Raw genomic sequence first — 15060 nt, 5'->3', positions numbered from 1 at the left:
TTCAATTACCTTCAAGGCAGTTGTGATCGCTTCCTCAGCAGCTGCTGGGAATGAGTTCTGATTGGTAACAACCTACAAAGGTTGAAGTAATTGTTAATAATAAATGTCAATAAACATTCACAATGGTTAGAAGCCACAACACTTAACTTCATATTGAAACATACTGAGTTATTTTTTGTAACGTGTGCATTATACGTAATATCAAAAATGTTTTACACAGACAGAATTTTCAGTGCACCGATATCAGTTCCTCACTTTCAAATTTCCTATGGACTCTGTTGCTACTGCTACTTCAACTGAAATACAGCTGAAGGATTAAAAGTACCAGAATAAAATTAAGTGGTGTATTCTTCTGCTGCGAAGTATAGAATTTACAGAGAACTGTACAAGCAGCTCTACAGCAAACATTTGAAAGAAAGGTTATGTTCTTTCTCAGTACTGTAATTTGTATGTAATACTACATGTTGAATAGCTGATTATGTGCAGCTACAGTAAAATTCAAACTGAAAGTCAAGGAATGACCTGAGGAATATACAACCAATTTCCTTACAGTTATGAACATCTATGTCGTAGTATTTTTAAGCCACATAAGTACTGAACTCAGACTGAATCATATCAAACTCCCTCCAACACTAAGGCACATGAGGTTTATTACTAAATACATCAGAGAAAGCAGACTTAAAAGTTAATCTACCATCTGCTTGCAAAATCCAAGCAAATTTTATAAGCTTTTTGGCCTTTTTAAACATTCTTGAAACATATCCACAGTCAGGAGTACTCATGATTCTGTTTCTGATCAGGCTAGGATTTAAACATGATTAACTAGAAGTACCATTATATCTGTTTGTATTAATTTACAGAGGCTGTGTAATCACTGATATTACTGAGTCAGTAAACTGTAATTGTTCATAACCGAGCTGAATACGAAAAACATTTCCAGGCCAGACTTGGGTCACAGCAGCAATACACAGAGATGCATGTGAGGTGCTGCTTTTCTTGATTTTGCCTTTTCCTTCTTCTTTTCTATTTGGCCACAAGTGTGGGAAAGCAGGGAAGGTCTCCTCAGAAAGATAAGCTCAGGCAGGGACAGATGCAGGCAAGGGCTATCGGGCTTACCAGCAGAAAAGCAGAATTTTGTGATAAGAAAAAAACAATGGCTGTGAGATGTGCTTACTCTCTATAAACACATCTTTCCTTTCTCTTTTAATATTGACAATTTATCACATAGCAGTGCTTAAAAGGGCCAACCAAGCCTTGAAAAGCTGTACAAATGTACAAGATGCAGTTATCAACCCCAAATCTGTCAATATTTGTTAGAGTTCTCACCAGCAAGTGGGGTGATATACATACAACACAGGAAAGAAATTTATATTATAGAAAGACAGAGAATATCCAAGGAAGCCTACCTTCAGAACTGCTTGGTGTAGTTTGTGTAGTGAATTAACTACAGCCACGTTCCTTCTCTGTCCCTCTGTGAGAGGTCCAATCACCTGGCTGGCATCTCCTTGAGTAGACAGCTGCAGTGATTGCAGAAACGGTTAGAACACCATCAACTCTTTAACTCGTGCATCCCCTCTAACTTTTAGTTAACCAAACTTAGATTGTGGAAGAAAACCATAGTTCATTCCTCAGTCTCAATGTTCTTCCATTGAAGTCACCTCGATTCATTTGATTTCCATCTTTGTATAACACGAACAAGACAAGAGAAACAAACCAAGAAAGATGGTTGTCTCAGCTTCCAAAACCACAGCACTCAGACCCTTGCAGATACTCACTCCCTGCACATCTTAACTTTATAATCTAAGAATTTGAAATCACCTGTCCAAGGATGTGATATAAGCCAGCAGCAGCACAACTGCAAACAGTATATGAGCTTTCACATCTTGATTTTGTCAACTATTCGAGCATTTCCCTAAGACCTGTTCTTCTTCTAAAAGGTGGCTTACAGCTTTGTACATATTAATGATTTGTACTACACAAGTGAGCAGGAAAACAGAAATGCAAGGACTGCTACTCTTGTCCTTCAAAAATTTTACTCACAAATCCTTCAGCAAAAGTGAGAAAACTAACGCTTCGCTTTTAAACACTACTGTCTGCTTTTCATTACTACCACAGAAATCAAACTTCCAGGATGACACATAAACAGCAATTAAATCCAGAACAGTTCTGCAAGGATCCTGCAGTGTATATTTATAATTGCAAGTAAAACAAATTGTAATTGGGAAACAACCAGAAATTTTCTTGTACATAGAAAGCCAATGGAATACAAAGATCAACAAAATGCCTGTGAATTTTAGAAGCATATGTCAATATTACTGCAAGAATAGCTATTAAAAGAAAGCTTTACTGGGATATAGCTATCTCACCAGGTATCCATATTTCAGGATCCAAAGTTATCCTCCAGGAAACTCCTGAAGATGCCTACATCCAGAAGTCTCTCAGTAAAAATATACTTGACTTCTTAAACAAGTCATCAAGAAACTTTCATGATGTGCATCTTTACCAGTTGCAGGTTGTACAGAAAGCTCTGAAATACCAAATGCGTGGTAACAAAATTTGTTCAAGAAGAGGAACAAACACTGCCTGAAGATTTTCAAGGTATGCAAAACAAATTTTTGCTAGAGAAAGCCTATTCCTGTACATCCCATACCTTTCATTCAGCATAAACTCAGCCATCACGCAAATAAAGTTATCTACTGTTTGCCAGCACTGCTAATAATAGAAGTTTTAGACAAGTTCTCACAAGCACTCATGAACACAGATTTATTCACAACACTAGAGTGACAGTATCAGTTCATTCAAATTTCTTCAAATTTAGGATTTATTTAAGCATAAACAGGTTTCTGAGGCCTTTGCAGAGGCAGAAGTCTTTTCTAACACATCTCTGATTGTTTGACATCAGAACGCATCTTTCGACTAGCTGATAAATAAATCATTTCAGCAACTCCCTGCCTTCCTGATGAGATCAGCCATGTAAGCCATGTACAATTCTGTTTGCCTCCTACTATTTCAATTTGACAGACCTGACTGGTTTTAAGAATTCTGTTTCTCACACTCACAGCTTCCCAAATTAATAGCAAAACAGCTGTGCAGAGAAACACAACACCCTGTCCATGCAGCTGGCCACCTCACACGGCGCACTGAGCTTTACTCACACTTTTTTGAAGCACCGTACAGACTATTCAACTCAGCTGTTATTTTGCACATTTACAGCTATTACACATAAAAGACTCTATTAGGACAGTGGAATTTCACATTCTAGACACCTCAATTTCAGTTCCTTGGAGTCTATTGCAAAGGTCTCATAAGTTTTTTTTTAAACTCATTATGAAATCATTAAACTATGTAACTTCTGCTGGTAAAAAAAAGGCTCAACTGGTAAATAAAAATGGTAACAAGTACAAACACAAGCCTTCTGCAGAACAAGGAATTCTTGCATACAGGACTGGTGCACAACAGATTTACAGGCAAAATCAAAAAAAGCCTTAGAAGCATCCAATCTTTCTAAAATTATTCACAATATTAAATTCTCTTCAAATTAATCAGTTTAAACTTTGACAGCAAGATGTGTTGCTCCCCTGTGTATTTCAAAATAAAATCACTGGTCGGGAAAGCACAACTCTGGGAAGCAGCAGTAGGAACTGGGCAGCCCGGACTCGCTGGCTTCCACAAGGTATGCCATCCTTCCAGCCACAGCTACAGCAGAATTTCACGTGGCCCCTCCTTTCTCTTGCTGTAACCCCAATGATTTCTACGGTCTTGCCTTAAAAAGGTTCTGTCTTGAGGTCTACCCAACAGTGCATGTATATACGCTTCACCAATGGCATATACTTGGATTTCAGGTATTTGATCACTATTCAGTGTATCCAGGTAGGAAAATAGTATCACTGTGTCTCCTCAGTCCCAACAAACTGTGCTTATGGCCCTTTTATCTTAGACATAAATCATCCTCGCTTTCTGTTTCATCATACTCAGTTTTAACAATGAATTAGACTCATCATTCTCATTTATACAGCAAGAACTCTTGGAGTGCTGTGCTGCATGTAGCTTATGCACTTTAGCACAGTGGTAATGCAACTCTTCCTCTGTTATCTGTCTGCTGGGGATTGCACTGTGTAAATAGGTTAAGTCAAATAAGTGTGACTAAGCCACAACCACTCAGCTGTAAGACACAATTCCTTTTGAAGAGAGCAGTGGAATCAGCATTTGTTTCCTTTTAATCACTTATATTTATCCAAAACTGTAGAATGCCAGAAGGGTGAATTTATGCTAAATAGGAATTGGGAGACAGAAGAGGTGACTTCATCCCAAGTCAGAATTTATTTGGGGAAAGCGACAGCTAAAAAACAGTGTTGGGTTGGAAGATCAGATCCCATCTCCAGGGATCAACTGCCTTGGGAGTCAGGCTGGCTTGATTCTGCTAGCTGAAAACAAACTGAAAGGAACTATGCAGAGGCCAGACCTAAATGCGTTGCAACAAGGACGGTAAGAGTTCCACTTTTCTGTGTCTATCTTTAAACATAGCAATAGATTTCTTATTTTCACTTCAGTTGAGTGAACTCATTTCACTTTCACCTTTAAATGTGTTTACAACGATTTTGTGGGCATTAGCAAAGCACAGGTGCTCCATACCCCAGCAAGTGGCAATTCTAGGATAGGTAACACGTCAGTATTGGCTCCCTTTGCTAGCATGAAATACCAGCACAGTGGCAATATTAGGTACTAGTGAGAGAGGTCTCCACAAGCTAATATAGCAAGGGCTTTTGCTCCATGCATCACAAGGGCTGTGTCTCGTGGCACACTCAAGAACATGAAAATGAACTGCTGTTCTGCTGGGCATTTCAAGAAACCTCAAAGGATAACTGCTAGACTAAAATGAGGATGAAACACTGGAGGCATTGTCCTTTTGACATTCTCTAAGGCAGGAAGTTGGAATTTGCTCAGTGTAGCAGCTGGAAAAAGGAGGTTAGAAAACTTTCTTTTAAAAATCCAATTCAACATAATCTGAGGAGCAGCAATTTGGGTGATTTTTCATGAGAGACAGATGTGGCTATATTTTAGAGAAATTAGTTGGAAGGACCTCATCAAGGTACGTTGCAAGAGAAAGGCATAAACCATTTGTGCAGAGGAAGGACTCAAACCTGATGGTGGAAGCCATAAACTCGGTACCAGACTGAATGAGGGAGTGGAGTTCTGTGTTCAGTACCCGCTTATGTCCTACAGCACAGACGCACAGCACTTCATTACTTAAAGCTTATGGATTAACATTTGGAAAAACACTTAAGGATAGGCCTAAGAGTACTTCTACCTAAAAGTCCTTTAAAGTGCACAAAATAAAGACTTGAATCTGAAAATGCTTGCAGAAAAAACTACACCATAACTAAAGGATAATTTATACTTTATATTCTAAGTTATAAATCAATAAAAAGCTTTGTCTATCTTGAGATATGAGTGAAGAGTCTTCTCACCTGATTTTATCTATCTAAAGCCAAAATGGTCATTCATAGATCCCTTTGAAACTAACGGCATAAAACAGACTCTTCTAGTGCACTGTCAATTTCATCCTAACATGTAAGTTTAAAATACAGTGGGCTTCCCCTCACCATTGATTATTAAGGGAATCCAGATCTGGTTTCAATGTTTGTGTCTTTATTATAGGCAACTAAGTTACAGGAGGTGAATCTTCCCTACTGTTTTCTTGGTGACTGACTACGGTGTTCTTTCTTAGTGAACTTAGAAATGGAACTCGGGAAACTGAAATACAGAACTAGAAGTAAAGTGAACTAAGTATGCTTCATGTTATGGGCAGCTTTTATAAACTCAGCTCACCATAAAACCCTTCTGATAGTGGTGTTGTAGAAGTTGTACACAGCTCTGCATGAAAAAAATGTCTGGTAACATGGTATATATGCTAATATTGCATCTGAACACATTCTTTTTTGTGGGTGCTGAAGAACTGAGATAGGCAGTACATGGAAGTTCCTGATGAAGTCAACTGCAACTCTAAGGAAATGCTTGCCCAGACCCAACTGTCAGGCTGTGTCTCAGCTGAGCTTCTGCCTCTGTTTTGTTTTCCTCTGGCACTTTATTTTTAATAGGGTTTCTAACGGAAATAAAGCTCAGTAGTGCAAGGTCTGCTCAGGTTCAGCAATATACAAATGAAATAGCTGACACATTTAGTGAGTAGTTTACTGAACCCAAAATGACACTTGCAGACAGCTGATACCCAAAAAATTTGTCACAAGGAGGAACAAGCCAGCTGAAGGCCATCTGATTTGCTTCAGCCTCACATGGCAGAGAACTAAGCCATAACTTGGCACTGTGGTCTGATCTAATTCAGAATCACATGAAGCATTTTATTTTAGTTTGTATCCTTCACTAATATGAACCCTACCACGATCCTCCCGCCTCCAGATTGCAGGTGGGAATCTAGAGCAACAGCAACAGATGCACGTGTACTGTCTAGGAAGAGATACTTGATTAGACAGCATGGATTTGATTTCACGTTAAGACATGTGCTATGATTTCTTTGGGGTAAATTCTTGTTTTCACCACAAATCACAGAAACACAGAATGGTTTAGGTTGGGAGGACCATAAAACTCACCCAGTCCCAACACCTTGCCATGGGCTGGGTTGGCACCCACCAGATCAGGCATCCTATGAAGCAGTGAATGTAGAATTCAGGTAAAAACAAAAGTAAAACTATCAATTCTCTTTTGGGTGATAAAAAATGCTGACTGAGGTGGGTATTTTTGTAGGAAAGTTCCAACATATTGATGCATTTTTCCTGTAATGTTTGTTTTTGATTGGAGGTGCCTAACCTCCCTTTTTGAAACAGGTGGCAGCTTTGAAGAGACGTTGATTTGCTGATTTGCTCTGCTACCATTCCCTTCACAGATAACACATTTTGTGAAAAAGCTCAGTATTACACCAAAAGTAACTGTGATCTTGTGCACATCCTTCACGACAGTTTTAGAAAACACCATTTATTTCATTTCTCTGTTCTAAAACAGCCTCAGCAAACCCACTCTTTAAGAGCAGGAAACAACACTGTAATTTAGGAGTACTGAGAAGATCTTAAATCAAAATAAGACTAAAGTAGAGCCCCTCAACAATGCATTTGATCCAACTCTAGGATCACGAGACTAATATGTTTTGATAGCACAACTTGAACTCCAATTGTCAAGCTGACATTTTCAACAATAAATACATTCCTAATAGAGGCAGCTGATGTGGCGGCCATACCTCTGGCAGAAAGCAATCAATCCATCTGTTACTTGGCCTCCTGCCTGATCACAACAACTTATTATAAAACACAGAATCCATTTTCAGAGTCTCTGAGTCAACAGGGCTCGGCCCTGGGATTCCTCCCATAAGTTACAAATAATTGGGATGATTTACTATTTAGTTCAATGTTCTCCACATGGCTAAAGGAGCCTTTTACAATCTCTTTCCACCTAAGAGAAACGAAAGATTACCAGAATCAGTTTGCTGGGGTTTTTTTTCTGTAAAAATGTGACACTGTTTAATAGCAAAATACATAATAATCTGAACTCCACTAGTGATGCCAGCTGATGTATTAGTACATAGAGAACAATTTGCAAAAAAATTAGAGACATAATTTAGAGGTTGGAAGCGTGAGATACAAATGAATTGAGGGAATGTGAGGTCCTTGATAAATGAGGATAAATTAAAATGAATGCCCCGCTTTAAAAATAACCAATTAAAAATTAATAATAAATCATAAATAAGAACTTAAGTTCTTGAAATGACTTCTAGTTTTTTGAAGATGGAATATTTCAAGACCTGGAGGGGGGAAATCACCTGTGAGTTCAGGCAAAAATGTCAAATAAGCATAAAAACATTTCTGTTGCACCCTCAGGACATTCTTGTAGCTTTTAGCATTTTTTTTTTTTTTTTTTTCCAGAAATATGGAAATTTTACATTTGAGGAATATAGGAAAGAAGATCTTCAGCAAAGGCATTCAAAATCTTCCACAACAACCATTTTGGGAAGAAACACGTGAAACTAACATGAGAGGGACAGTTAAGTCCTTTATCAAAGAAAAATGACCCATCGTCATGCTCACACTAAACATGCTAGAACAACAGTAACCATCAAGTTGTTCCCTAAGGGACATATTTTTCCTAAGGGATATATTTTTCCCCCTTCTTTTTTAATATTCTAAAAACCAGAAAAAGTTAAAGGAAAGCAGCAAATGGTCTTTCTGTGACAGTAATGACAGGGTTTATCTCTATGTTGTGAATCACAAGAGACAAAGGCAATGAACAAAATCATCAAAAGTGTTCCTTCGAAAATGAGATCCTTTAAACAACCTCACTTTCCAAAAGCTGCTGGCACTTACTCACCTAAAACCAGTTTGTTGAAGGAATCTCAACAAATTGAAAAACTGAAAGCACTTGCAGTCATTTGCCAACTGAAAATCCTGCTCCTTGCACTTGACATTTTTTCAAGACTCCAGTTTACCCAACTGCCAAACCCAAGTCTCCAGAGATTTCAGAGACAGTGTGTTGGTCCTGATATCTCTGACTGTAACAGTTTACTAAATTTTCCATGCTTGCCAGAATAATGACTGAATGATTAATCACATTTCATGTTATCGCAATAGTTGTTGGTCCTAACAAAGTGGACTAGTAAGAATGTACTTCCAGATGAGAAAAGCATCCATCTATCTGCAAGACACAGAAAATCAGGAGGTTCAACATCATAGGATTCATCTATACATAGAAAGCATAATCAATTTATTTAATTGCCATTTGCCATTTTTTGTATCCAGTCCACACACTAGCTGGGATTCTAATACTTCTACGCTGTGGAAATTTACAAAGGAGCTTAACGCTGTCAAACTCTAATTAGAGTTGCTCCATAATTATAAAATACAAAATACATTACAATGTTAACATTCTTTGAACTATTGCCAATCAATTGCCAAATAATAGCATTAACTTGGCAGGAGATGATTTAGAGCACAGTACAACAAAATGCAGTAAGGACGGTGCAGTCTTGCTCTTCTTCTACCTGTCAACAAAACTGCACAGTAGATTTAAAGAAGTCTTCTAGCCTCCTTCCCAGCAAGATAAAACGAAGCACATAGTACTCTCAAAACCAGCCTTTTATGCTTGGATGATTTTTTCTGGAGTTTAGCCAGTATCACTTAACATCACACATTTGTTATGTGAGTCACGATCTAACCAGCAAAAGACAACATGAGAATGAAGAAAATGCTTCATGAAGTTATTTTTTAATGCAACTCTCCCCTCTAGATTTTTAATTCTTTTTTTTTTTTTTTTTTAAATATAAGTGTTTGGTTTGGTTTTTTAAAGTGTCTTATCAACTAGCTACTTCTAAATATTTTCAGGCCATTGTAAGTAGCTTCCTAATGAATGTGAATCTCCTAAAAAAGCTCTTCTGATCTTTCCATTAAAACAAAGGAGATCCTTAGCTGACCTCTAACCATTTTCAAATTAGACCCACTGCCATCTCTTGGTTTTGTTATTTTGCTGTGAAATAGTAATCTTTTCTGAAATTATTTTAGTATATAATAGCCTCCTACATGTTCTATTTAAATACCTATTAATGAATTCCTTTAATGTGCCTAATTCTGAATTCATATTTTTATGTTCTCTCATTTAGATAGTACTGTTCCAAGTTTTTGAATGACAGTAACACTGAGCCTTCAAGGTACTAGTGTAAAACAATTAATACACATATTTCAAAGAGAAGTGGGGAAAACTTAGTCTTTTACATTACTTACACCAACTGACCTGTTATTTACAGAAAACCTTTCCCAAAGTGTCATTTCCCTATTGCTCCTGACTACTTGTGAGTTCATTACATTTCATACTTCCTCCCAAAGTTCACAATATTCGACACTTAGACAGGAGGACTAGATACATTTCCCTGGAACTGTCAGACAAATCTCACTGTTAGAATATGTCCTGAATAGTGTTTTACCCTCAAAAGAAAACTCACAATTCAATGTAACACCACCTAATATAAGATATAGGTTAATTTTTGTAAAAACACACTAAGAAAATGACCATCAGAAATTTAGCACGTGCCATTCCAGTCAGAACTCATCATACTTTTCAACTCAGAACCATCACAAGTCTCATAAATTTGATGGAGATTAAAGGTGGTGCAAAATTTGTAGCATATGAGCAGTATCTTCACTTCACTGAAGAATTTGATTCCAGGCAGTGTCTGCTCTCTCCATCTCCTCCCTGTTCTCCCTTACTTCATTGAATTATTCAGTTAGTTAAATTTAGCTGTATCAAACTGGAGTGGGGGAGAGAGAAGAACGGGAAGTAAAGATACCTAAACCTTATAGTAAGGGCAGTAAACAGAGAAATAGCTCACATCAACTGTAAGATTTTGTTAGTACAACACATTTAATTCAGAGACTTTGTACGAATTAAATGAGCAAAACAATTTTTTTTGTTTTGCTTTGTTGGTATGAGGTACATTTTCCCTCAGGAATATATGTCAGTAAAGTCAGTCCAACTGGTGCTTTCCTCCATAAATGAGGTTCTAATCCTTTCCATTTCCCCAGGAGGAAAGCAGAATTATAGCCCTCCTACATCAACACCTTTCTTTCTCGCAATGTGTTATGGATATTTTTACTTTTGACAAGGCAGACAATTGAGAACTTTTTTAGTCTAGCCCCTTTCTGCCTTTTTGTAGAGAAACATTAAGTATAGACAGAGAGATTCAGAAAAAAAAAAACCTTGTCTCCACGATTACTAAGAAAAGACTAAGATCCAGTCCTTCCCATTCAACTAGTTTATCCTTGCATTATTTCAATTTTTAAACCACATCTCACATTTCTACATTTCTCAACAACGTCAACGATTGCAGCAAGATGCTCCAATATGGTCTCTGGATCCCTATAACACACCTTAGCCTTTTCAATTCTGGAAAAAAAAAAAAGCCATTCATATTGCTTATAATCTAAATAACTCACTGAAAACAGCTTATGTAAATCTTCATTTCCCCAATCAAACGCGGCAGACACTTTTTCTTCGACAAACGACATGAAAGTTCCATGTAAATATGCTCCCTCTTTCTCAGTTCAGAGTTTAAGCTGAATTAAGTGTTGTTTCTCTATTCCACCTGGCCTTCTAGCATTTTCTGTCCTCATCCTCTTTACTGCAACAAGGTTTACAAACTAAGGAGAAACAACAACAAATTAGAGATTGGTTTTTAAAAGTATAAACAAAGAGCAGAGCACATTTCATTATAATCTCAGAAAGAAATTCTCAGAAAGATCTGTGAAGCCACTGCATGACAGAATTCAGTTTTCAGAACTTCATCACCAAAGGCAAACTGCAGCCTATTTTATATTGACTACCATATATCAAATGCAGCATCAACCCACAAAGAAAGAAATCAAGGAAAAAATTAATCTGTGACAATATCATAAATAGTTATGATGATAAGAGGGATGTGCAGAAAGTTGTCATCTATTTTAAACGCCAATAATTACAAACTAGTTTGTAAACACACTTCAAAGAAATGACCAGCTTTTCCACAGTAAATTTGAAAGAAATAAATTGACTAGAGCAGTGTAAGAAGAATGCAGACAGTTTTCTCACAGTCTGACTCTGCAAACAAAAAAAACCCAACTAATTCCAACCCATTCTAAATAGCTAGCGAGTGGATCAGAGATATCTGATGGGGAGATATCAGTGTTGAATATTCAGTAGAAGTGGAAAATTGGAAATACCATTAGAAGTAACAGTACGAGATTAAGCCGCTGAAGCAGCATTAAAGAACAGTATAGCAGCTGAGGATGTAAGCAAAGCGGAATTTGGAATCTTACACCTGCAAATGACAAGTTCAAATACAAACTGTGTTGAAGGACAATGAGAGATAAATTGTTTGGCTCAGTTTTAGTCTTAATGGAAAGCAGGCATTTATTAAAATCTTTGCAACATGTATCACTGACTTTCAATCTCTTGCAGTGAGAGTGGTGAGGCAATGGAACAGGTTGCTCAGAGAGGTGGTGGATGCCCTGTTCCTGAAGATCTTCAAAGTGAGGCTGGATCAGGCTCTGGACAATTTGATCTAGCTGTGCTGTCCCTGTTCATTGCAGGGCAGTTGGACTAGATGACCTTTAAAGGTCCATTCCAGTTCTAAAGATTCTGTGATTCTATTAATCTTATCTGAAGCCTCAGGAAGAAAGCCTGTGATAGAAAGGATCCGAGAGAAGAGAAATTCAACTTTAAAATGATCCCTATAGAGTACAGATAGAACACAATGATGGGATAATGCACTGAGCCATACAATTTTTGTGGGTAATACTAAAAATAATTTAAGAACAACTGCAGCAAAGCTGACTTTTCATTATATATATTTTGATGCTAATCTTATGTAATGCATTTGGTGCTGATCAGCATGACAAAGATCAGTGCTCTAAAAATATCTGAGCATGACAGACAGATGGATGCTACTCAGCCTATATATCAATCCATTACATTCACTAAAAATAGGACACTGCATTACAGAAGGCATTGGTTGCACTGGCGCACAAGAAGGTGTTATCTCAGCTGGTTCAAAGAAAGATTTGGCTACCAAAAGAAACTGGTGAACTCCTGAACACTGAGAAAACCTAACATCCAAGAGCTTCCTAGCACACAGCCAGCAATACGTGGAGCTGCAAACCAGCTATACCACCACTGATACGTGCTCTTTTCAAGGGCTAAGAAGCTGGAAGAAACAGCAAATGCTATATGAAAATCAGTCATGTACGGCTGACAAGCATCACGAAAGAAAAACATGTTTAGGAAAGAATATCTTTTGAAGCTCTGGCATTTTAAGAAAATCTTAAGACCAGAAATGTTCCTGAAGAATAAACCAGCATCTCCCAACTTCTGCCTCAGAGATTTATTTACATCAGAAGCATGAAAGCATGAATTCCAGATGCAAGTAAAAATTACCCCAATCTGTCAGCATTTTAAGCTTCCTCTTGAACAGATTTCGCATGCCGCTCTCTTTCGATCTCATTCACATCTTGGCTACATTCACAGCAATAAATTAAACAGCATTAGGAAAGGTTCCTGGACTGTGCACATGATCATCTCCACCGCTGAACTGCTGGGACAGTCCTTAGCAAGTGTTTGGCCTAAGAAGTGACTATTCTCCCAGCTGATCTCCAGAGATGGATCACAGCTTCACACTGCAGAGATTATGCCCAGAAGGACCGTGGCAGGCAGCCACTGTGTTTGGAGGAGAGCCCTCACCAGTCTCGAGGCAGCCTGCTTTCTACCAGCTGGCCTCAGGGCCCAGGCACATCCCAGTGGTTGGGATAGATGTCACTATTCCATCCCATGCCAGGGACGTAGGAAGTTCACAGCTAGGAGAGCAAAGCAGGTCCTGAGTGTCAGTCAGAAGTCTTTGCTAACCTTGGATTCTTGACAGAGCGACAGATATTAACATAAACATCAGAACAACAGCATGGAACAATTTAATACACAGCCTTTCTGTAGCAAAAACAGACACGTTCTGCTGATCTTTGAAGTGAGGCCAGCACTAACCAGAACAAGCCTCAGTGATATAAGTTCGCCTTCAAACAGATGAGACCAAGCTCATTTACTTATATTCATTGTTCTGAGGTCAGTCAGATGCATTTCTTTCCACATCTATACTCTGTGGGGACAAGCAGTGAGTGACTGGGATTTTTGTTCTCTGAAGGAGGGGTTAAAATGACAATAAATTGTTATATTTTTGTGTTTCTCATCCTCTCTATTGGTATTTTCTTTCTTAAATAATAATGTAGTAAGAACACCTGTGATCAAAAACATGTTACTCATAATTATGATGGATAATAATACTTTCTACACTAACACAGTTCCAATTACAATCTTAAGCACCAGTTAACTGAAAGGGAGATCTCAGTAAACACTCAACAGATTAGTTTAGATATAGTGTCTATTAATTTTACTCATGGAATTTTTGTGTTGGAGTTGATTCACATTTAAACATTAGTCCAAGCAAATATTTTTAAAATATGTGAACAAACAACGCAAGGCTAATTCAAGGTTTCCCTGCTACTTCCCAAGAATCTTTCTGTACTACCGTATTACTGCTCATATTACTGCTCTAACACTCTGCCACTGGTGCAGTCTAAAGCCATATACAACATTACGTAACTCAGATATTTACTTAAGTAAATGTAAATGAATCTCCATATACTACTGTGATCCCAAATAGTGAGAAACAGCCTGCCCACTCTTCATCACACGTGTCAGCTGATGCTGACTTTTCCCTGAAAACAAGCCAGAATTTCAATGCCTAATTCTCAAAAAAAAAAAAAAAAAAAAAAAAATCCAGACAAATATACTTGTGCACTGAGTGTGCAGTAGTCCATTGCCTGTGGGATCAGAATGCCAAGTTCTTACTTTGTCTTTTGGCATGTTCACTACTAGAGGGTTTTAGTACATGGATCAATGTCCCGCCTTTGAAAACATGTAACAATTTGAACTTCAGTGTGGGTACTCTACTTTTTGAGACACTCAGGTCTTCTCTTTAATCTCTGAATTCACTTCTATGCCTGGGTCTTCAGCATTTTTCCTTTGAAATGTATAAAATACACCAAATACCATCTTAAGTTTTTGTACGAAGCTCAGGGGAAGAATTCTTTTAAATGCCAGGAAGTACTGTAAATTCTCTTCTCTACAGCTGAAAAACATTCAGGTAGCTTACACTAGGCAAACCTGTTAATCAGAAAATCCCACACTCGCTGCCTAGGGTAAAATCCTGAGCAGATGCCAAGCACCTCCCGTAAGCTGTGAGCAAAGGATAGATTTGTAGCTCTCCCAGAGCACTGCACACAGGCTGTAGTTTGGGCCTCCACATCATTCATAACTTTTGTAAGATATACGACACAAGTCCAACCTTATTTAGTTAAGAGAATTTTAAAAAATATTCAAATTCCGTATTTCCTTCCTCCCTCATTACACCCACTCTCCTTTTCCATCTTTTGAGTGCTTCCCCTTTATAATTGCTTGCAAGTCTGACAGTGGGGAAGATCTCCATTA

At 37.9% G+C, this 15060-nt stretch overlaps 1 protein-coding gene across 1 annotated transcript in view; it reads right to left on the bottom strand.

Annotated features, from left to right (window-relative positions):
* The window catches only part of COG5 (component of oligomeric golgi complex 5), a 177904-nt gene that overhangs the window by 22198 nt on the left and 140646 nt on the right, over positions 1-15060 (bottom strand). Inside the window, exons 15-16 of the mRNA XM_052681177.1 lie at positions 1407-1517; positions 10-72 (exon numbers count right to left, since the gene is read on the bottom strand). Coding sequence (XP_052537137.1) covers positions 10-72; positions 1407-1517 — 174 coding nt within the window. The remainder of the gene's footprint in view (positions 1-9; positions 73-1406; positions 1518-15060) is intronic.

The sequence above is a fragment of the Tympanuchus pallidicinctus genome, unplaced genomic scaffold (genome assembly GCF_026119805.1).
Source record: "Tympanuchus pallidicinctus isolate F22 unplaced genomic scaffold, pur_lepc_1.0 scaffold19, whole genome shotgun sequence".
Taxonomy (NCBI): Eukaryota; Metazoa; Chordata; class Aves; order Galliformes; family Phasianidae; genus Tympanuchus; species Tympanuchus pallidicinctus.
This window is presented reverse-complemented; position numbering and strand designations above follow the sequence as displayed.